This window comes from Dermacentor variabilis, chromosome 11 (assembly GCF_050947875.1).
Source record: "Dermacentor variabilis isolate Ectoservices chromosome 11, ASM5094787v1, whole genome shotgun sequence".
Classification (NCBI taxonomy): domain Eukaryota; kingdom Metazoa; phylum Arthropoda; class Arachnida; order Ixodida; family Ixodidae; genus Dermacentor; species Dermacentor variabilis.
In genome coordinates, this window is record NC_134578.1 from 100,691,127 (window position 1) to 100,714,134 (window position 23,008).

At 45.2% G+C, this 23,008-nt stretch overlaps 1 protein-coding gene across 1 annotated transcript in view; it reads right to left on the reverse strand.

Moving 5' to 3' along the window:
• LOC142564907 (uncharacterized) overlaps positions 1–22,068 on the reverse strand; it is a 40,945-nt gene extending 18,877 nt beyond the window's left edge. Inside the window, exons 1-2 of the mRNA XM_075676108.1 lie at positions 21,925–22,068; positions 15,018–15,130 (exon numbers count right to left, since the gene is read on the reverse strand). Coding sequence (XP_075532223.1) covers positions 15,018–15,130; positions 21,925–22,024 — 213 coding nt within the window. The 5' untranslated portion in view covers positions 22,025–22,068. The remainder of the gene's footprint in view (positions 1–15,017; positions 15,131–21,924) is intronic.
• Between the last annotated feature and the right edge of the window lie 940 nt (positions 22,069–23,008).

Consider the following 23,008-nt stretch of genomic DNA (forward strand, 5'->3'; position numbering starts at 1 on the left):
GATAAACAATGCAGACAACGATACCAGCTTCCCTACGTCGTGCGTGTTCGACGACAGGAGAGAGCCAGGGCGGAGCTAACGGCGGAACAAGAGGCAGCCTAGATGGTGCAGCTGGTGAGCGCCCGCCAACGCTCTAAGGGACGCTCGCGCTCTAGGAGCCGCTCCAGGTCGAGGCAGCGGCCATCTTCTGGGACTCGTACGACCAGGAGCCGATCCGTTTCTATGGAGGCGCGGGTGCGCTTTCCTGCAGCTGGTGGCGGCGGCGGCGCAGCTGGGAGCCAGACCACCTGGGCTGACAAGGTCAAGGGTGGCATCAGCGCCGGCCGAGCGCCCGAGCAGCGCCAGGAGCATGTGGATGGTAATAAGGATAGGGATAGGATTGCGCAATTGGAGAGAGAGAATCGTAGTTTAAAAGCAGCCATTGACGGGCATATCAAAGAGATAGCTGAACTTAGGAACGGCTTACCTTCCGGTAACAACGATAGCTTAAGACAGACTGGGAAACATGATGACTCGGTTGAGGTACCAAGGTCTGTGGAGGTCGCAGAACAGAACATGGCGGACGAAGAGACGCCTGCTCCGAAAAAGAGGGCCTTATCCTCGACCGTACGGATTCAGGGTAAAGTCGGTTCCGAGCTTAAAGCAATGATGGCGACATTGCAAGAAAGTGTAAATCAGATCATTAGTAGACTGGAGCGGATAGAAGAACGGGAAAATATCACGGATCAGAGATTAGGCAAAATTGAAATATATCTAAACGAGACAGTGGTCCCTGTAATGGAGCGGGAGTGCACTCGGCCGCTAGCCCAGCAGGGTAAATCGCCGAGTGGACTTGAGCTCAAAACTAGTTCACCAAATTTCCGTGGTCAAGATGGCTCTATTAAATAGTTCATTTAGTATTTGGCAGTGGAATTGTAGGGGGTTCAATCATAAGAAGGCGTCTCTGCAGCAGTTTGTTAGAACGCATGGTGTCAAGCCTCAAGTTATGTTACAGGAAACACTGACGTCTAACGTGACCTTAACGAATTTCAAAGCGGAAGTTAAGGATAATGAACAGGGCAGAGGACTCGCTACTCTCATTAATAGGAGGTTGGCGTATATTAGACATGATCTTCACATGGCAGATTGCAAGATTGAATATATTATGGTGGAAGTAATCTTTGGTCGGCAAAGGTCATGTCAGAGGAGCATTTACCTGCTTAACCTGTACAGTAGCCCCCGGGACACGAAGCAGAGTTTCAAATCTCTCTTGACCAAGGCAACCAATCTGGCTAAGGATGCACCGTTGCTTATTGGAGGGGACTTCAATGCACCATATCATGTGTGGAAGTATGTTTATAGCACTATTAAGGGGGAGAGACTATGGCAGCAGGCACTAGACTTGAATTTACCTCTGATTACAGACCCCTCGTATCCCACCAGATGTGGCACGTCGACATGTAGAGATTCGACACCTGATCTCACTTTTGTTCGGGGGGTGGTGGATTCGTCCCGGTCCAATTCAAATAAAGATTTTGGTAGCGATCATTACATACTTATGATTACTTTGGCAGTGGCTAATAAAAAGGAGCGCACATTCAGGATGGTTGACTGGGATGCATTTAGGAAAAGAAGAGCGCAGAGAATCGATGACGAAGGAAATGAGTTGACCTTGGAACAGTGGACTAGTCAGCTTAAAAGTGACGTTGAGGCGTCCACTAAAGAGGTTCAGACCGATATTGACACGGAACACATGGATAGTCGCCTGGCACATTTGTTGGAAGCAAAGCAGTCGATGTTAGCGAGATGGAAGGGTCAGAGATTAAATAGAAGGCTTAGAAAGCGTATAGCAGTGGTTAATCAGGAAATTGAAGACCATTGTCGGGTACTGTGCAAGCAGCAATGGGATGAAGTGTGCAATTCTATTGATGGTCGCATTAAGAGGGGAGGCGCATGGAGTTTGCTCAGACATTTACTAGATGAGACAAACACTAAGTCTAATCAGAGGACTGTGATAGGTAAGCTGGTCCATCAGGCGTGTCGGGACTCCACGGAGCAGGAGTTGCTAAAGGATTTGGCTCAGAGATACCTTCCTTTGGAGACCTGGCACGATACACCTGATGTGGTTTTGGAATATAGTGGAGACGAAAATGCAGCTATGGACGCGGAATTTACTGAAAGTGATATCAGGATGGCGCTGCAGAATCTTAATGGTCGATTGGCATCAGGGCCGGATGGCATTACGAATAAAATGCTACGGAATTTAGACGATGGGTCAATTGAGTTCCTTACGCGGCAGATCAATTGCCTATGGAAGGAAGGCTCTTTCCCAGAAGAGTGGAAACTGGCAACTACTGTTCTGATACCCAAACCGGGCAAGGCCATAGGGCTTGAAAATCTCAGACCCATTTCCCTAACGTCGTGTTTGGGAAAAGTCGCTGAGCATGCCATTTTAAATAGGCTAACGCGTTATGTTGAGGGCAATGGGGTCTTTCCGCATTCGATGATAGGATTTCGGCCCGGCCTCTCGACTCAGGATGCTATGATCAGGATTAAGCATCAGATCCTTGACCGGCGAACAAAGGATACTAAGGCACTAATTGGACTTGATATGGAAAAAGGTTTCGATAAAATCCGACATTCTTTCATTCTACGGGTGCTATCGAACTTGAATATGGGGCAGCGGCTTTTCAATTTTGTCAAGGCTTTCCTTACGGACAGAAAGACATGTCTCAGGTTTGGGGAGATAAAATCGGAAGTCGTTAAATTGGGTTGCTGTGGTACTCCGCAGGGATCCGTACTCTCGCCTATGTTATTCAATCTGGCGATGTCGAAGTTGGCTAATGGACTGGACACTGTCCAGGATATTGGCTATTCTATCTACGCAGATGACATTACTATATGGAGTGTCGGTGGTAGTGATGGAGAGCTTGAGGCTAGGCTGCAGCAGGTGGTAACGCTTACGGAGGAGTACCTGGGTCTCATGGGGCTCAAGTGCTCCACTAAAAAGTCGGAGTTGTTGATCTTCAAATCTAAGAAGCTAGGTCGTAGGCCGAGGGGTTGGGTACCGGAAGTTGAGCCTTGAATTAGAATTCATACTAGGGAAGGGTCGGTGATACCCAAAGTTGAAGCAATCAGGGTCCTGGGTTTTGTACTTGAAGCGAACGGATCGAACATTAGAACCATTCAGCGTATTACCAAGAAAACGGAGGAGGTCATAAGACTTATAAGAAGGATCTCTAATAGGCATAGGGGTTTAGGAGAAGAAGGTGCGATGCGCTTTGTTCACGCATTTATTATGTGTCATTTCTCGTATGTGGCAGCTATGCTAAATTGGAATAGGGGGGAGAAAAATAAATTGGAAGCATTAATCAGAAAAGCCATCAAGGCTGCGCTTGGTCTGCGTATGACTACGTCAAACGATATGTTGTTACGGCTGGGTTTGCATAATACTTTAGATGAAATTGCTGAGGCTCAACGTACCGTACAGAGGGAGCGGTTGCTAGGTACACCAGCGGGTAGGTATATATTACAGTCAATTGAAGAATCGGTGGCTGTGTCGCACGATAGGGCGCCCCTACACGAGTTGAACGTGAACCTTAGGGCAAATATCATGGTTCGTCCATTTCCGCGGACTCTGCACCCCGTGCACAATGTAGGGAGGCGGGTCGCGAGAGCTAGGGCTTTGTTGCGAGAGGCAAAGGATCAGGAGGAGGAGTCTGCGTTTGTTGACGCCGCATGGATTAATGGTAAAAATGCTTATTCGGTGGTGGTAGTAGATGGCAAAGGGAGCGTTAGAAATGCTGCTTCCATTTATACCAACGACCCGGGGGTTGCTGAACAGGTGGCTATTGCTCTAGCACTAATTGATTCTAGAAGAGTTTTGGTGTTTAGCGACTCGCGATCTGCGATTACAGCCTTCTCGAGAGGACTTGTTGCGGAACCGGCTAACAGACTGCTGCAGGGTAGGGATATCACTTCGCATACCGTTACTTGGTTCCCGGCGCACATGGGGACAGTGGAGGGAGCCCCGCGTAACCTCAACGAGGTGGCGCACAGGGAGGCACGAGGATTAGTGTGCCGTGTACTCCCTGAAGGGGCTGGATCTCCCGCTCCTGAGTACAGGGACCAACTGTTAACCTACAACGAAATCACCAAGCACTATTACTTAGGGCGCAGGGTATTCCCGTTGCCACATCCTAAATTAAGTATGCCGCAGGCGGTTACATTAAGGCTTCTGCAGACACGGACGTACCCTAACCCGGTCATCATGAATAAAATTAATCCGGACTGCGGGGTTTCAGTCTATTGTAGTAAGTGTGGGGGTTTGCTCGATTTACAACACATGCTGTGGCGCTGCTTGCCGTTGGCCGGCGATGGTTCTCGAGGTGAACAGTGGTCGCAGCGAATGCTGCACAGTGAAGTGCTGGCGGCCCAACTCAGGGCTGTCCAGAGGGCCCGTGTGATGGCAGAGGGGCTCGGCCTCTCTGTACCGACGTGGGAGCGGCCCGCATCAGTCCCAGACTGATCCCTCAGGACCTAAATAAAGTTCTTCATACCATACCATAGAGGCTGACCTGCGATCCTGAACTCTTGTATCGTTGTCCAGTTATTCATCATTATCTTTGTCTTCTTCATATTAATGCTCAACTCCACTCTTACACTGTCTCTGTTGAAGACCTCAATCATTTGTTGAAACTCGTCTGCAGTGTCGCTGAATAGAACAATGTCATCGGCAAACCGATGGTTGCTGAGGCATTCGCTGTCGATCCTGAGCTTTCCCAAGATCCTACTCCTTATACTTCCCAGTTTGTTATCTTCAATATTTGTTCCAAGCAAGCAGTGAATAGCATTGGAGAGATTGTTTCTCTTTGACTGATCCCTATCTTTATAGGTATCTTCCTACTTTCTTGTGGAGAAATGAGGTAGCTGTGGAACCTCTGTACATACTTCCCAAGATATTGATGTATGTTGTCGGTACTCTTTATTGACGTTATGGCTCTATGACTTCTGATATCTATACTGATTGAAATGCCTCTTCGCAATCTATGAAAGCCATATAGTGAGGCTTATTATACTCTGCGGATTTCTCGATAACCTGATTCATGACATGGATGTGATTCATTGTGGAGCTCGCCTGTTGCCCTATTTGACTAAAGTGCAGTGTTGCTCTTATTCTATTAGATATTATTTTGCTAAATATTTTATATAATACCGGGCGTAAGCTAATGGGCTAATATTTTTCAATTATTTAACCTCTACCTTTTTGTGCATTAGTATAATATTTGCACTGTTCCAGTTTTCAGAGACCCTTGGAATCGACAGACAGTTCGTATAGAGTGCCGCCAGTTTTCCAAGCAATATGCCTCCTCCATCATTCAATATGTCCTCTATTATTCCATCTTCTACTGTGGCTCTTCCCCGTTTCATGTCTTGCATGCCTTTCTGACCTCATCGCTTGTTACAGAGGAGTTACGGTATCCTGTTCATTAGTGTTTCGAATGGAGTTATCCTGAGTCCTGTCGGTACTGTACATGTCAGCAACGAATTTTTCCGCTGCTTTTACTATAACTCCTAAATTGCTGATGACATTACCCTGCTTATATTTCATTGCATACATCTTGATTTGCCCTATGCCATGTTTCCTTCTCACTCATTTGAGGCTGCGTCCATTTCTTACGGCTTCTTCACTTTGTCTCACGTTATAAGTTCGGATATCACTTATTTTCTGCTTACTTGATGAGTTTTCTGTTGACATATCTCTTGAGTTGGACACTTTCAATCTTTGTTGTTTCTTTATTAGGCCCTTTATTACTTGGGGGCGCTTGCATACTGGTTGCCTTGGTGCCTTGCCTCCCACTTCAATTGCTGCCTCTGAATCCAGCCTAGTTGCGGTTTCATTCATTATCTATATGTCATGTTCATGTCTCTGTTCTAAGGCTGCATATTTGTTTGCAAGCTCCAGCCTGAGTTTTTCTGCTTTTACCCTTACCGCCTCTAGGTTATCTTCTTACTTCTCGGCTAATTTCAGTCTTTCTCTCTTTAAACTGAGAGGAATACTAGCCCTCACTAAGCTATGATCATTACACTTTACCCCATCTGTCACCTCTACATCCTGCACTATGCTTGGATCAGCCGAAATTACGTAATCAATTTCATTTATTGTTTCACCATTAGGGCTTTTGCAGATCCACTTTCTGTTGCCACGCTTCCTGAAAAAGGTGTTAAATGTTCTCAGCTTATTCCTTTCTGCGAAATCTATGAGCATCTCTCCTCTAGTGTTCCTAGAATCGAGGTCGTAGTTGTCAATTTCTTGTTCAGCAGCCAGAAATTTCTTGCCAATAAACTGCGATTTGCGACATGCCAGTAACTTGCGATTCGCTGATGATATTGCCTTGCTTAGTAACTCAGGGGACCAACTGCAATGCATGCTCACTGACCTGGAGAGGCAAAGCCAAATGGTAGGTCTAAAAATTAATCTGCAGAAAACTAAAGTAATGTTTAACAGTCTCGGAAGAGAACAGCAGTTTACAATAGGTAGTGAGGCACTGGAAGAGGTAAGGGAATACATCAACTTATGACAGGTAGTGACTGCGGATCCGAATCATGAGACTGAAATAATCAAAAGAATAAGAATGGGCTGGGGTGCCCATTTCATTTTTCTTGAAATCAAGAAAAAGAAATGGGCATGGCCAGGACACGTAATGAGGAGGGAATATAACCGATGGTCATTAAGAGTTACGGAATCGATCCCAAGGGAAGGGAAGCATAGCAGAGGGCGGCAGAAAGTTAGGTGGGCGGATGAGATTAAGAAGTTTGCCGGGACAACATGACCATAATTAGTACAGGACCGGGGTAGTTGGGGAAGTATGGGAGAGGCCTTTGCCCCGTAGTGGGCATAACCAGGCTGATGCCTGATGATGATGATGATGATGATGATGATGATGATGATGATGAAACCAAACAGGAAGAAGACAACCAGATAGAATAGATGTAAACAAACCAGCATACTATCTGTCTTCTATTTCTCAATGCGCGAGATTCTTATTCATGTTGATCTAAGAAGCGCGTCGTCTACTTCTCAGCAAGCGACAAAATGGTGCATTGCTGTGTTTGCACTGTCATGGCACGCATAACAGTAAACACCAAGTATGTTTCTACAGCCGCTTTCTCTTTTTCGCGCTGTTTTTCGGCGGCATCGCGGTGATTTTTGAACTACAAGGAACATTTTAAACGTGCCCCGTAATGGGAAACCCGTTTCACTTCATGGCTGAACATGAATCTACTAGGTCTCGGCGCAGCCCCCAGCTATGTTGGGGGTTCTGAATCGGAATCGCAAAGTGAACTACCAGTTAGAACACAATTCATAGCAATCATCTGCAAGAAGCCGTCAAGTGTCTTGAGTGACAGCAACAACTGGTTAGGATAAAAGCTTTGCAAGGATTCTAGCAGCCAAGAATATGAATACATCAACGTCTTCATTGGCACTACCAAAGCAAGAAGGAATATATAAGCTGTCGGCCGACTATCGAATCATGAAGTGTCACACAAAGGAAAAATACTGATTTTTTAAATAGATGGCTAGCGCTAGCTTTCTCCAATCGAAAAACGGAAAGGCTGTAATCAGTTACTTTTCTATTAAATATAAAAGAAAAATGCAGCTTTTGTAACGGCCTTAGTAATTTATGAATTTAAAAGCTAAACATATTGCTGGAATATTTCAAGCGTCTGGTTACGGAAAATGTTGAAGAGTGATGAACACTTATAACTGCATTGTAAATTTTGATCATATCTTAGTTTTCTCCTACACAGTACACAAAAATTAAAAAAAACACATGCTACAAGTATTGGACGCTTTGAGCAAACTTAAATTTCATATAAACCCAACAAAGCGCAATTTCTTTAAAACGTCAGCTGTCTTTTTAGCATACGGCTTTGACAGGCAACCATAAAACGTTAAAGAAGAGCCAATACCAATAGTGTCTAGTTGAAATCGTTCACATCGGATGATTTACTTTATTGCTATTTGCATTATCGAAGATTAGAGCTTCTATCAGACACTTTACGAAGAAAAGGAGGTCACTAACTAAAATTATCACAATATATATATGATATATTGTGGCTCAGTGGCCTTCCAGTCTGCCAAGTGGGATGACCAGGGAAGCAGTTTAGGTGGGTCCCTTACAGGTGAACTGCACCTCAGCCGCGGCTCGGCCGGGTATTACCCTATCTTCGGGATCGGACCACGTATAGGGAGCGCCTAAAGCCTCCTTCACCTTCGCCATGGGTCGGCCCGGCATTGCACAAGCTTCAGGATTGGCCTACGTATGGGGAATGCTTAACGCCTGTTTTACCTCTGAGGCGGGTCGGGCCGGTACTGCACTATATTCGGAATTAGTAGACCCACGTAAGACAAATTGTTGATCCACATGTGGACGCGGCCTGCCGGATCCTACCCAGAGAAGGGTTCACTAAAAATACGCTCCCATTCCACCTTGTGGAAGTGGATGTGCGGCGAAGCTGTAGACGAAATGCAGCGTCCGCGACCGCGGTCACGCCACTTCCGTTTGCGCTTCGGCGTCACGTGGTCTCTGTACATGTTCACGGTGTCTCGTCTTTGTTGTGTATCCATATGCACTGTCCCGGTGGCCCACTAGGCGTCGCACCGTCGAACCTAATGTAGCATCCTCCAACGCTATCGTACTCCTTACGTTTGTACTTCCATACCGCGGCGTATATTCGCGGTGTCCATATGCTTGCTCGTGACCAGCGTTCACGAAGTCAAACGCGGCTGTAACTTTTTGAGCAGTGTCTGGCGCCATGTCGATTACAGTCATAACACAGGCTGTACAAAGATGCAACGAGCACAGCACCCACGCATGAAGGAATGATACATTGCGTGCGGACATTCATTATGCGGGCAAGCAAGTGTGCGGAACTCCAGCATACATGCCCGGCGCAAGTGTGTAATTGGTTAATGGAATTTCTCAAAGTAAAATGCCTCACAAAATGTGCAAAGTACAGCTCACACACAACCTGCAGACGTTAATCGTGTTGTAATTTTAATATACGGGAGAACATATTACTGTTAGGCTGAAACTCAAACTTAAAACCTTCCAGCCACCGTTTGTTTTTCTGTGGGCACTACTTCACACGAGAACATGAGATATCCCGACCAACTAGAGGTAAACAACTTCACGGTAAAGGAAGCTTCCTCTTTCAGGGATGTAAAGAATGGGAACAGTCTTCCAAATTTAGTCCCACGGCGCATCTTCTCGTTCATGCTTTTTCAAAGGAGGGGGGAGGGGTGCGCTTCGGGAAGGTAGGATTCCGCGGACAACGCAAGTCAAAAGAAAACGACGTAGCGCGCTGATAGAAGGGAGAACAATACATCACAAAGTAATGAGTCTAGCGATAATTTCAGCAAAAACGCAGTTTGGATACCCTTTAAATGGACATAGCGTCCGATGAACTTGTGTATTTCACAGGACGGGCTCGGGAACGAGCGAACTGTACCGCACTTGAAAACTGTCAAAACGCCTCAATCAAAGTGAATATAAACTGTGAGACAGACGCTGCGAGACACACGCCAATATTTAATGTTTTCGGGAGCGCCTCAAGCCCAGTAGTCCGTGTCATGCAGTCATTGTGCCTACAGTGCGCAGTTCAGATTAAAATGTTCGATTACCCTCACCATCAGACAAAAGAAGAAAACAACCGACTGCCAGAATTCTACGACGACCCTCACGTAGCAGCCTTTGCGTACATTTGAAGAGCAAGTGAAAGCCAAAAAAATCTTGCAGTTTCAGCCGAATGGCGAACCATCGATTGCGATTGCAAATCAGTAGAAAGCAATGCGAGGTGAGGGTGGTGATTTTATCGGCCGTACAGACATGGAATCATAAGACTGCTACCTCAATTAGCAAGCACGGTGCCAGCGCACACAGGCAAAATGAACACTTCACACTCGATATCCGCAGACAGTCGCTGTAAAATCGCTGGCATGAGGAAGTGACCTTCGTGCTGCCTATCGCTTTAACACGAACTGAGAGGCAAGTATAAAGCATACGGAAAGCTACGCGACATCGGTCCGCCTAGCCTTTGCCACAAAAGCCGGTCGGTGTCAAAATCAAGCCCGCGTGTTGCTGCCGATGTTCAACGCCCCCTATGTCCCCCCCGCCTCCCCTCCGCCCGGTACCTTGTGCCCAAGGAAGACGGTGTGCTTCCTCTCCGCTTTCCGCCCTCTCTTAACCGCGCAAGATGGAGACGCAATCGCCGGGTACCTCTTACGCGCGTTCGCGACAACGCATTTGTTGCCGGAAGACAACCTTGCGCACTTTCCCTTGTTCCTGTCATCCTTCGGCCTTCAGCGCGAAAGGCTTAGCCATGATCTTCGGCTCCCACGCGCGCTTTCACTCGTACATACAGCGTACGGCGACGTCTTTAAGGCCCTGCGAAGTGATGCGCGGAACCTCGGACGTGTTGAAACATTCTGTTGATGACTGCAACACATTCCCTGTATGAAACAAGGAACAGCGCAGAAAAAGAGAATAACAGACAGGTGGCAGAAAGCTGAAGAGGAAGAAGGAAGAAGCGGGAGGCACGAGGCGGGAGAGCGTGTGCTGCGGTAGCTAGGAAGACTGGCGACAAGGAGGCGGCGCTGGTTCGTGGAGCGGAAAAAGAAAAGCGTGTCTAGGCAGAACCAGGAGGCAGCCCAAAGGACCGGACTCTTCCGACCATGTCCTCGGACGACGGTTCACGGTCGAGCTGAGCCTGGTGGATGGAGCCGCTGGCCGCCTGGCGAGAGGACCCGGGCCTGCTGCATAATTTGAGCCCTGCTGACCGTTGCTGAGCGTGGTTCCTGCGCCGACGCTTCCCGAGGAGCGCGGCTACGGACCGTGCGCGAACCGTTCCTAAGGGCTGATCCCGCACCCGGTCCTACTGACGTCTCCCGGAGAACGCAGCTGGGACCCGTTCATCGATCGTGCTCGTCCCGAATACGAAGCGTCACCTAGACGCCAGTGTTGACGAGGTACCGTGAAGTTCATCCACGGCTGCACCTTCGGCAACGACCCCGACATCAGGGCCGATGCAATTGTACTCGTTGAACCCGCCTTTATACGATCATTATGACTCGGACTTATCGCGTCGTTAATGGGCGAATTGGTTGAACGTGCAGAGCAACTCTATATCTGTGATCTTGCCTCGCTTGTTGATTTTTGCCAGCTATAACAGCGTTTATTTTTAATTCCTACATCTGCTGTAAATATAGCTGATTCAGTGTTATGGGAACGCAGTAAGAAAAAAATCGCATTTCTTCCGCATACGGCTCTGTGTAATATTCGCACCAAGGTAACCCTTGCATGCACGCTATTCTGCCAAGAGCCTAACATTACAAGCCCTTGGACTTTACACAGAACATCAAGCCGACGCCAACGCTGACTGCAAAGATGTTCCTGGAGTGACCATATAATTCTTATTGTAATAAAAAGAAAACATTGCACTATGGCGTCACAGAAAGATGATTCGTTTTATTTGGGGAATATACATTACGAATAGTGAATACACGACGAAAAAAAAGCAGTTCCAAACTCGCATGACAAAATTTATTCGCGCCTTCAGGACAACTGAGTGAGAGCAATATACGTACTTCAATTGTTTGCTGTTTAAATTTGTGATTGCCTAAAATTATGATGGAATTCAGAAACCTTGCCAGTCATATTCAGTATCTATCCGCCATGATCACTCATCGTAATCATAAGCACAGAAAACCAAGGATGAAGACCATATTCATTAAATAATTAGAATATTTGTGACAAGTGTATTGAGCCTAATAGTTAACAGGCGCATCAAGCGCTGCCAGAGCCGACTGATTTTGAGAAATTGGACTTAGGAAGGGCGGAAAACTCTCAAGCTAAGCAGCTTCGTTTCTGACTGATAAACGAGGGAAAGTTTACTTCCTCGATTATGTAAATTGTTGTTGTTATCGTGTGTTACGTATCGTTTTCTTCGAAATAGTAAACAATACTGTGAAAAATAGAATGTGCTTTCATCTTCGCGGGCGCACAACTGTTGAATGACAGAATTTCAAGAATCCATTGCAAAACGGTCACCTGTACTTTGAATGTCAAAGCGTAACTAGGGTGTCTCGATATACTCCTCGCCCACCGCTTCATACACGGTGTGGACAACCACGGCGTCTTCCTCTAACGTGTGTGTGTAGTAAAACACTGGAGCACATAGTATACAGTGCCATAATAAAACAACTAGAAAACAATAATTTTTTAGCGAATATCAGCATAGATTTAGGTCTCGTCGTTCTTGTTCGACACATCTCCTAGAATTCAGCCACGACCTTTTTCATTCATTCAATCTCGGTGTACAGACTGACTCTATATTTCGAGATTTTAAAAAGGCATTTGATTCTGTTGGCGATGTTTTACTGTTGCATAAGCTACCATTCCTCGGTATCTCTTTTTCATTGCTTGATTGGATTAAGTGTCATCCACAAGAACACATTCAACGTGTTGCAATTAACGGTTCACAATCTGTTTATATTGCTGTTACTTAGGGAGTACCCCATGGATCTGTTTTGGGGCCATGTATGTTTTTGGTCTACATCAATGACATTGCTCAGGTTTGTACATGCAAAGTGCGTCTGTATGCGGATGATTGTGTGATTCATCACTGCATTAGGTCTGTCACTGACCACAAGTACTTTCCACGCAAATTGAACTGTATAACCCGCTGGTGTGATAGGTGGCAAATGTCTTTGAACCCCAGTAGGTGTCAATACGTCTCCTTTACAGGTAAACAAAATCCAGATTTGTTTCATCATGCATTAGGCAATGTCCAACTATCGCGAGTAACTGAATATAAGTACCTTGGTGTTTTTTCTCATCGAATTGAATTTGCGCTAAGCACGTTGAATATGTTACAGCGAAAGCCTGTAAAATGTTAAATTTTGTTGAACGCAACTTCCAGTTAGCTCCTTCCAAAATAAAGAGCTACTTTATTTTTCTTACGTAAGACCCATATTAGAGTATGCCTGTATGACCTGGGACTCGCAAACCAAAACTCTGTCTAATATGCTCGAGCGTGTACAAAACCGCGCAGCCCGTTTTGTCTGTAATAACTATGACTTTACTTCTAGTAATAGTGCACTTAAGGATAAATCGGGGTGGGAACTATTAAGCACACGCTGAGAAAACATGAAATTTTAAATGCCTTTTAAAGTTTATTTCGGTATGGTTAAAATAGATAAAGAAACTTACCTTTTACCTCCTCATTTCTTATCTCACAGAAGTGACCACTCTTTAAAAGTAAGGGAACTCATTCGTAGAACAAGCGACTTCAAGCATTCGTTTTTTCCACACACAATATCACAGTGGAATCAGCTACCGCAGGGAATTGCTGACTCTCACACTGAAGAGTTTTTCAGAGCATTTCTGTTGAATTTTTAGAGGCGTGAACTTTTCTATTGCTGTGGGATTTTTGGTTGACCAGTTCTGTATTTTGTCGAGCTTATGTGCATTGTGTATTATTTAGGCGGGTGCTGTAGCTACTTGCAATAAATAAATGAATAAATAGTGCTGCACCCGCCTTTCGCTTGCCCACCCCCAGGGACGCTTTGCCAACGCGCCTGTGTATGAGCAATTTGTATGCAGCACGGTGCATTTAGGTAGACAAAAATACTATGGAAAGGCGCAATTAAATTTTGATAGTTAAACACGTAATATCATTGAGGGCATAAAGTGAAGACTCACTATTTAACAAGCTGCCTGACGCAGTGATGTAATGCGGTGATGGTTATGTAGCCCGAAATTGTTTTGAAAGACCTTGCGAACGCTTGCTGGTGTCTTACATTGTGTGCCGTCGAACGGGAACTAGGTTGCATGACACCCGATGTTTTGTTCTACAGATGAAAAATAGCGCGTTTACTAAAGCATTCGTATAGAAATGACGATCGAATGTAGAATGACCATATTACTATTACAGGCATTCCTGTTCTACAGGAAGCTTTCCGCAACGAATCTGCGTTTGTTGGAAACCAATAGTTATGCATCGATAGCAATAAAATTCCTTTAGAACATCCTGACAGTTATGCTGACGGGCCAATAAATGACACATTGTCGTGAAATTCCATACTAAGAACATGTTTTCATTGGGTACTGTCATCTGTCACACGTTTTCGGCATAGCTCCTCGGACAACAGATGCAGAAGCTAGGAAAATGAACTTTTAACTATAAACCCCATGCCAACGTTCTTCCGCAAAAAAGCGACAAGGTACCCGCTTGAGATGGCTGTTGCGTTCTCTCATCGCCTACAGATGGCATCGCACTCGAGCGACGACTTCGACCGTAGTCGCCCCGCTGTTCCCGATTGAGTGCAGGAAATACGCACCGAAACTGAAGTGAAGCGTGCTTTATTGTTTAAGCTGTCTTTTACTTTATAAGAAAGCTTAAGATATGTCTGAATGTCTTTTAGTTGGTTATAATCCTTGTAGCTATAAAAAATTGATAGTTGGCTCGTTACAATCGGCAGTACTTTTCCAATGTCGATGCATCCAGTCCCGGCTTCGCGCTATTGGCTGGGCGCTAATATCACTTTTGGCCGGTGGGTGATGAATTCTTGACCTCTACAAGTGACCGAGCGAGTGACAAGAAAGAGCGATCGGTTGGACTGTCTCAGCGATCAAAGTCGTCGGTCGTTGCCGTCACGCAGAAAATCAGTGTCATTTGGTTTGGCAAAATTACAGTGCGGCTCCACTGTGTGCGGAGCTGCGGGCGAGGAAGACATCGAGGCACCCTAAACATAACTGACACATAGCGCCTCTAGTATTGAAGATGTTCAAGCTTGAAGTTAGCTTTTACGCCGGGTAAGTACTGCCTGATAGTTTTTGGTGTGCTAATTCTGAAACTACCTGTTCGCCACAAAGACAGAATCATTTCATTTGAGCATTCGATTAGATCGCGAGCAAAATATTTAACACCTAGAGCAATAAAAGTATGTGGTTTCGAAAATGCCATGCGCTTACCTTGCCTAGCAGGTGAGGTGGTACAGTTTTTAGGTATACGAATATTTCCTTCTTACACTGTCGCATTATTTCACCAAACAGAGCTTTTGCTTGCAGTAAACGGGGTCCAACAGCTGCAAGTAAAATTCCCAAATGAGAATTTAAAGTGCGCCCAGCACGAGTTTTGATAGCATTCAAACAAAATTCATGTGATGAAATGTTTTCGATTTCCAGGACGTTTTTATTTGTCTTGCCAATAGCGAAATGGGAAAGGCAGGTGACGATTCTCGGTAAGACAAACCATTAGTAAACTTCGAGTCGGGGCTGCCTCAGGTTATTAGCAACCCCATTGCCCTGTTATTTTTCTCCATGTCCTGTGTCACATTAGTTAGGCTGTGTTATTTGGAAAGATGCACCAACCAGTCCAGATGAACACGCAGTTTTAGTAGTTTTAGGGAGTTCCGCAACGGCTGTTCGTGGGCTTGTGGCGGCAGAAGTTCGGGACGATGTGGATGCTGTGAAGGAACTGCAGGTGAGTTGCAGAGCTCAGTAAGCTCGGTAGAGTCACCTTACGATAGAGGAAAATTCGTTGGGCATAGGGAACACTGTATAAATAGCTTCATTAGGGAGAAGCGATTCAAAATTTTCTGATGTTGCGAACGATCTGTATGCAGCGAAATATAAGCATTGCTCTGTCACCATACTCTCCACCTTCTGGCCATTAAGACGTTTCTTTCGGTATATTTGTATCACCAGAAGTGTTGCATAGAGTAATAAAAGCAGCAGAGCAATTTCATGGGGTGGTCTTGTTGTTCACTAAATTCACATGATGAGTTTTGCCACGTACCACGAATTTGCTAGTTGACCTGGATTACTCTCGCATATCGTCATTATCTGCACAGTCAATGAAACTCAATGTTTTGTCAACAGACCTCAACGAATTAAAATTGAAAGTCATTATGTTACGAGAGATATTGCAATCTACAAATTTGAACGGCTCTTTCAGATATTGAGGATGAAAGCAGTGTCACGATAAGTGTTCCCCAACGTTTGCGACCAGATACACTGGTTTTTCAGATATTTCTGAGCCACAGCGCATAAAAAGACGTTCTGTAAAAAAATATAGCTGAAAACCTGTAAAATCTTACGGAAAAAATTTACCGAGCTCATTGAAAATTTCATGTTTATAAACTCTCCAAATCGATGTGCCGTGCGAAATCAGTGGCTTTAATTTGTTTAAAACAATATGTAGGTACACTAATGCCTTGAAAAGTTGATTATTGAAATTTTTGTGAAATGTACAAATGCAGATTCTGATTTTCCCTGTGTGGAATGTACTGTACGCGCAGTTGCCTAGCTCTATGAAGAGGTTTGTGGTAAAGGCTGAAGGCGCTTTTAAGAAAAAAAACAAGATTACCTGGAAAAGTTCCAATGAAAAAAAGCACTCGGTATACTGAAAGTTACGGTCACTGAGCCATTAAGAGATGTATAGCCAAACGTGATACAGAAGTTAAGCGCCTATGAGGAACGAGGTGCCTTGGAATATTTGTCGAGCCAATGGAGTGTTGGAGACGATAGACTCAGTCACCTTGAAAAAACATAGTGGGCTTACTGTGCTAGAAATCTTGCGATGCTTTATATTACAATCCTGGCTGCAGCATTCGCTATTCGAGGAGGGCGAAATGCAAAGAAATAACGCTCGTCTACGTAGATTTCACTACATGTTATAGATTTCCTGATGGTCAGAATTATCCCGACGTCCCCCACGACAGCGTGCCGCAGAATAAATTAATGGTGTTGTCGCGCCGAACCTCGTTATTTACGTGTTTTTATTTGCAACAAGCAAGGACTTGAAGCCTAGGATGAAGTTGTAAGAATCTTGAAATCGCAGCTGCACATCAAAAAGGGAGAAACTCGTCCCGTATTCGCAAAAAGGTTCTCAGGCTAGAATTGTTTGCAAAACCTCACTACAGCCCATCGGGACGACGGACATAGGATTACCGACCGTGGCCAGTCACTGACAACGGCACCGGTGGTTGCAAACATATGCGAATCTGGCCGCTGAACAATACCTTGCCCAACATCGAGACTTGATCAATTCAATATATTCCGGAACGTAATATGCGTCAGACTGAGTACATCCCTTGACCTTACTGTACGTGAAAGAACCGGCTCGTCTAAAGACGGAACATACCGCAATTTGTGGATTTGATAGGTTCCGGATAGGCGTTCGTATCCGTACGAATACCTGCAGGCAGATTATTATTGGAAAGTCAAGGAATATATGAAGCATATGTGCTAATCTTAAGTAATACCTCTCTGGATTTTACTTCTGCCCTAATTCTTAACGCTCAAATTGGGGGAGGGGCGTGTTAGTGAAGAGAGAGAAACGTCATTGGCACAAAATCGCACTGGGATGCTTCCTGTGTGGAGGCCTCGGTTGTGAGTGGAGCCTTGAGTCCAGGAACCAATCAGTCGTAGTCGCACGGCTCGGACTCCTTACCAGATGAAGTTGGAGTCGAGGCTAGACAGCGGAACTTCCGCCTTCTGTACTGTTGGAGTTTTGTTGCAGAGCTGTGAACGTGTAATGTGTAAATACGTGTAAATATTGTGTCGGATACAGCGCAAGATGTAGCGTGCGATGTCAGAATGTGTTATAATAGCCTCGACAACACTGCCCCTTCGCGCGTGAGTGATGCATGGGACGGGATAATTTCTGTCTTTAATGCCTGAAGTGTTGCAGATTGGCGTGAAGTTCTTTGGTGATGGGTACTAGTTTTTCACCGACACGATCGTCTCACTAAGAGGCTGGCTGGACGCGCACGCAAGCCAAGGCGTGCGATTTCATATTACCAGGAGAGATTTTTTTCAGCTGGGGGTCCAGATCATAGTGGCTGTTTGCCATAGGTAGCGCGTCCGTAGGATTGAAAGGTTTAATTGTGAGATGCTACGTTTAAGGTAGCTCCTGCAAGCAGCTTGTGAGTCGCTGAAGACGGTGACTTGATCTCTTACCACTAATTGTACCAATGCCAATGCAATAGCCGCCTTCATCACATTCAGTGTCAGTACGCAACACTGTCTTCGCGGTTAACTGCAGAACATTTTGTTCCGTACGCTGATAATGTGTGCGTCGCTTTCTGGCTATCTGACTGCATCCGTGAATCTTATGTTGGTGGAACTGGTGTGCTTCTGTTCTTTATAGCATTCTTTGCATACTTCACGCACTTTTCAGGGGCTGTGTTTGCATCTCTCTTTCACTTTTACCCTTTTACCTTCAACCTGGGTCACGGGGTAGTTCGTGCTTGAGTGGGGTAGCCATCGGTTTGGTATACTGAAATTGTTCGAAACAAACCCTAGGAACAATTTGGGTCACTGAATGTGTGGAAATGTGGGCATACGTGCCACCCTCCAACGCACTTCTTTCACGCCGACATAGGTCACTGTAGATGTGGGACAGAGTGGATACCGCTCTACGGAGAAACTCATAGGTGCCGACTTGGAGCAATGCATATGTACCACTCGGTCGCGGCCAGTTTCTAATGAACCTTTTTCGTTACAACTTGGGTGACTGTGTATGTGCCAGTATGTGTGGGCCTATCTTCAATGAGCGCCTATGACGCCAACTTGGGCAACTAAGTTTGTGCGTCTGGGAATGTGCCGCCTTACAAATGCGAAAAATGCCTCCCGAAATTCTTCGGTGCTGAGCGAGATCAACGTGAAACAGTCCCTCAAGGATAACAACTTGACGCAGTAGCAGACTGCACCGCAAACGTGCTCTGCATTTGTCGATTTTGCATGAACGCAGTCCACGCCAACGATTTAGCGACCTGTGCCATAAATGCACTGCGCATATGTAACTCTTCAATGAAACTTTCGCCATCTTGAGTCATTGAGTACGGGTCACTGAATATAGGGCAATCGCGGGAACAATTATTAGCCTTTAGAGGCACCGGTGCGCCATGCTGCTCGTCTCAGAGGCCACGAGTACATTTTTTGGCAGTGCCATTAGATATCATAGCTTGTCCAAGAAGTACTACAAGATGACGCGTTGTCAAAGTTCACGCTAACCATACATCCATTTCTCAGGGCACGTGCTAGCTGTCACCAAGTGTTCCACATTCCACATATCCCGCACAATGCCTGATAGTTCCTTAAATAGTCCTGCTAAGCAAGCTTCACTCGAGAGGGACCATGTGTTCAACTTTGCAAGGCTCAGTTTCCAGTGGCGGCGTGTTCGATTTAGAAATTCTTAGCACCCTCTGCTGCCTCGCAGGTGTGACATCCGCCTTCGTCAGGTGCTATACAGCTGCTAGGACTGAGGGCCATTGATTGATTAAAGGTGTCATGAGGGAGCTAGTGGCCGAATACGGCCGCAGGGAGGCGAATTACTGTTCTGTTGAGGATGTATCTTTTGTTGAAGCTTAGTGGGCCTTCCTAATTTGGTTGTACTTGGATTTAGCCCCACTGGCCCTCGGCATTTCAGCCGGTGTCAGGCGTCACTCCAAACCTGGAGGTAAAATGTGCTGGAGGTGAATTAAAGCTTACTACCATCAGGTAAGAAGTTCGAAGTCCTTTAGAAAAACCAAGCATTTGTCCTCGTAACTATAGCAGCCGAGCAATCGAGATACCTGAGGGGGATAAACCTGTAGGCGACTAGGAGACCTTACTGCGGAGAAGACCAGCCCAGAGCATCTTACGTGTCTAAAAGCTCACTTGAATTATCCTCGAATGATTAGTTTTGCTCATCAGGCTAGGTAAGTTGATGTTATTTATATACCTTTCACAGCCTCTGCTTCCGTCAACTGGCACGAGAGAGAAAAATATATAAATGAAATGGAAGAGAAGAATAGGGTAGAAACGATTTACGAGTGCCTCCTATATCGTGGTCCGTAGCAACGCGTAAATGAGCAACCTCGGAAACAGCTAAGTGTCCTAGACATTCCAACAGGTTTCGACAGCGCTTACACGAGAGCGAAAGAATAAAAATTGTTGGTACTGACCCCCTTGCTTACCCGAAAAGTCACGAGACACGAACGCACAGAGACACATTCATCTGCTTTCTCGCGCTCCTAGCTGCCACAGGACTCCAAGAAGATTAGGCATAATGAGCGACCACAAAGCAAACCAATATTCATTCCAGAAGAATACTTTGTCTATAGGGCAAGTGATGGTTTGGGGGATTCCTACAGTGGAAATCAGGCAGCCGGTTTATTTATATGGAGATATTGTGATGCATGACAATAACTTGAAATGCCCCAGCTCTGCAAAGTGACTGTACTTGTTTTGTTGTCACTAAGCGACAACTGGACATTTAAAGAGATACACCCTTTTCCACGAAGAATTCCAATCAAGAATTTGGTGTTGAAACCACGAGAGAGTTACGACACTAAAATTACAAAAGTTAAATAATTTGCCAATATTTTCTATGAGTGCATACAATCTAGGTAAATGCGTACTAATTGTGTGAGAATATGCGAAATTGGTTATTTTGTTTTATGTTGCTGACGCATGTTTTGTGGAGGGATATTTTTTAAGCAAGCAATACCTTCTTTCTTACCTGATGTCATTATTAAATCTCAGAGGGATTTTGCGAGTGGAAGACGAGGTGTAGGATTTGAATTGATGATTGAAAGATAACCGATCTTATTTTAAACGACGACTTCACATTACATAACGTGAATTAAGTCCATTCCTTCTACAGCGGAAGAAAAATTTTGCCTTCAACTCTCTGCAGTATCGCTGGGCGTAAGTGTAATTTCTAACAATGGAGTCCAGCCTTCCGCGCTTTTACAGTGAAGCTGTTAAGGGCTACTTTCCCCACTATCGTGTCCGCATGTAGCATAAATTCCCGATAATAGTGCAATGCCGGAAAAACCAGCGGCGGAGGTTAAGTAGCCATTACGCACTGCGTATTGTGGGTCGATCCCGTAGATATTACAATGCCGAGCCGATCCGCGGCGGAGGTGAAACAGCTGTTAACCACTCCTCATACTTGGGCCGATCCCAAAGATAGTTCAATGCCGGGCCGACGCACGGATGAGGTGAATCAGGCGTTAAGCACTTCCCATACATGGGCCTATCTCGAACATTGTCTGTTGCCGGGCCAATCCGCGGTGGAGGTGCAATTCACCATTAAGGAGCCCACATACACAGCTCTGCTAGTCATCCGTCTTCGCAGAGTGAAAGGGCACTGAACTTTTCTTATGCACCGTTTTTTACATCAATTGACCTGTTTGGCATAACATTCACACCATAGAAGCAGATAAAATACCCTGCTTTATCGTCTCAAACTCCGGTAATGTCTGAGTCGCCGTGGCGAAAACATCATGTATAAATTCTGCCACCTGGAGTTCTCTAACGCGCATCGTAATCTGAACTACACGAGCATTTTCTGCATTTCATTCCCACTGAAATGCGCTAGCAGCAGCAGCCAGTCCAATCTGTCACCTTGTCCTCACCAGTACAGCCCCATAACAACTTAGTAGTCACAACTGGTCGACCATACACTCGAACACAATATTTATTTTTATTTTCATTTGCATGCCACTGCCTACGCAATTGGCTGAAACGTCAGCAACAACTGAAAAGCTGAGACATAGCGAGAGGGGGTTAAGTTTAATGATGCGAAATGCAGAGAGGTCGCCTTAGGTTCATTTCTTTAGCTTGTTACTCTGCGCGGGGGGGGGAGGAGAGAAGGAAAAAGAAGAGACAAGGAGGAGGAGCATGGAGGGTGTCGTTGACGACACGAGGATGTAAAACACATAACAACAAATTAGGTATACTAAACACCTACAGTGCAGTTGTGTACTTTTTAAAAAGTGAAACAAGGACTGGCTGGCCTGAAAAAGTAATTTGAACTGTGCCAAGTGTCATAAAACTTGTCGGCAGAACATTCTTGGCACAGAGGCAAAAAATAGGGAACTCTTACGTGGCATTTCCGCTTTGCATGAGGATCCAGGATCGACAATATATTGTGTAACAGTACAGACGAGGGCCAGCAATATGTAGCCTGCGGGTGGGGATTGCATTTCCCAGGAGCCTAATACTTTGGAGTTGACGCAGCAACTTTGCAGAAATCTGCGGAAGAATGCGGCAGTTAAAGCATTGGCATCTTTCTAAGGAAAATCGTTGTAAGGAAAATCGTCGTACTCTATAAACGCTTTATGATGGAAGCGACCTATCCGTGTTGCAAACCGTTCACATTAATCTTTTTTTTTACTTCACTGAATAACTGTTTTATAGCATGTCTTTTTCCTTTTTAATAAATAATGCGTTTGTATGTAAAGTTGAACACTTCATTCCAATGTAGACTAAATAAGTACAGGTAAAGGCAATATTAAAGCTTATTCCGTATTGCAATACAAACCACTTAGTGCGTTTTTGCCTTGCGTACGAGAAACAATTTTCGCATCGCCTCCAATTACCTATATTCGCGTACAGTGGCTTGAAAGAGCCATTTAGACGAAAACATGTACTTCTTCAGGAGGAATTGCAAGTGCCATGAAAAGCATTCGGACTGGCAAATCAACTTGTTCAAGATTAGAACAAAGATATGTATTGTTCGGTATTGTTCGTAATTTCACTTGCTCGCATTCTAGAATTTTCTAGCCAAACAAAATCTATTAATCCGAACATTTCAGTATTCAAGGCGATGATGATCACTGGTCTGATTATAAGCAAGGATGTTCTGCCATGCTTCGACAACTGTTCGAACAGTGCGCATTACGTACCCGAAGTGAAGTAGTTTCTCTACCAGCGTAGAATGCAGCTTTCTCAATCTCCAACTTCATTCCGCTCTTTTACTGTTCCTGCAGATGCATTTATCCCTTCCCATGTAAAGCTTTGCAAATTCTACATTCCACGAATGGTAGCTTGCAGATTTATGACTTCACGACATTACGACATCCATTCACCTGCTGCGTAGGCAAGCCTCACAAAGCTGCGTTCAGCGTACCTACCTTTCTGAAGATTCCGATGCAGTCATTCATTACAACTTTTGCTCAGGTAGCAAA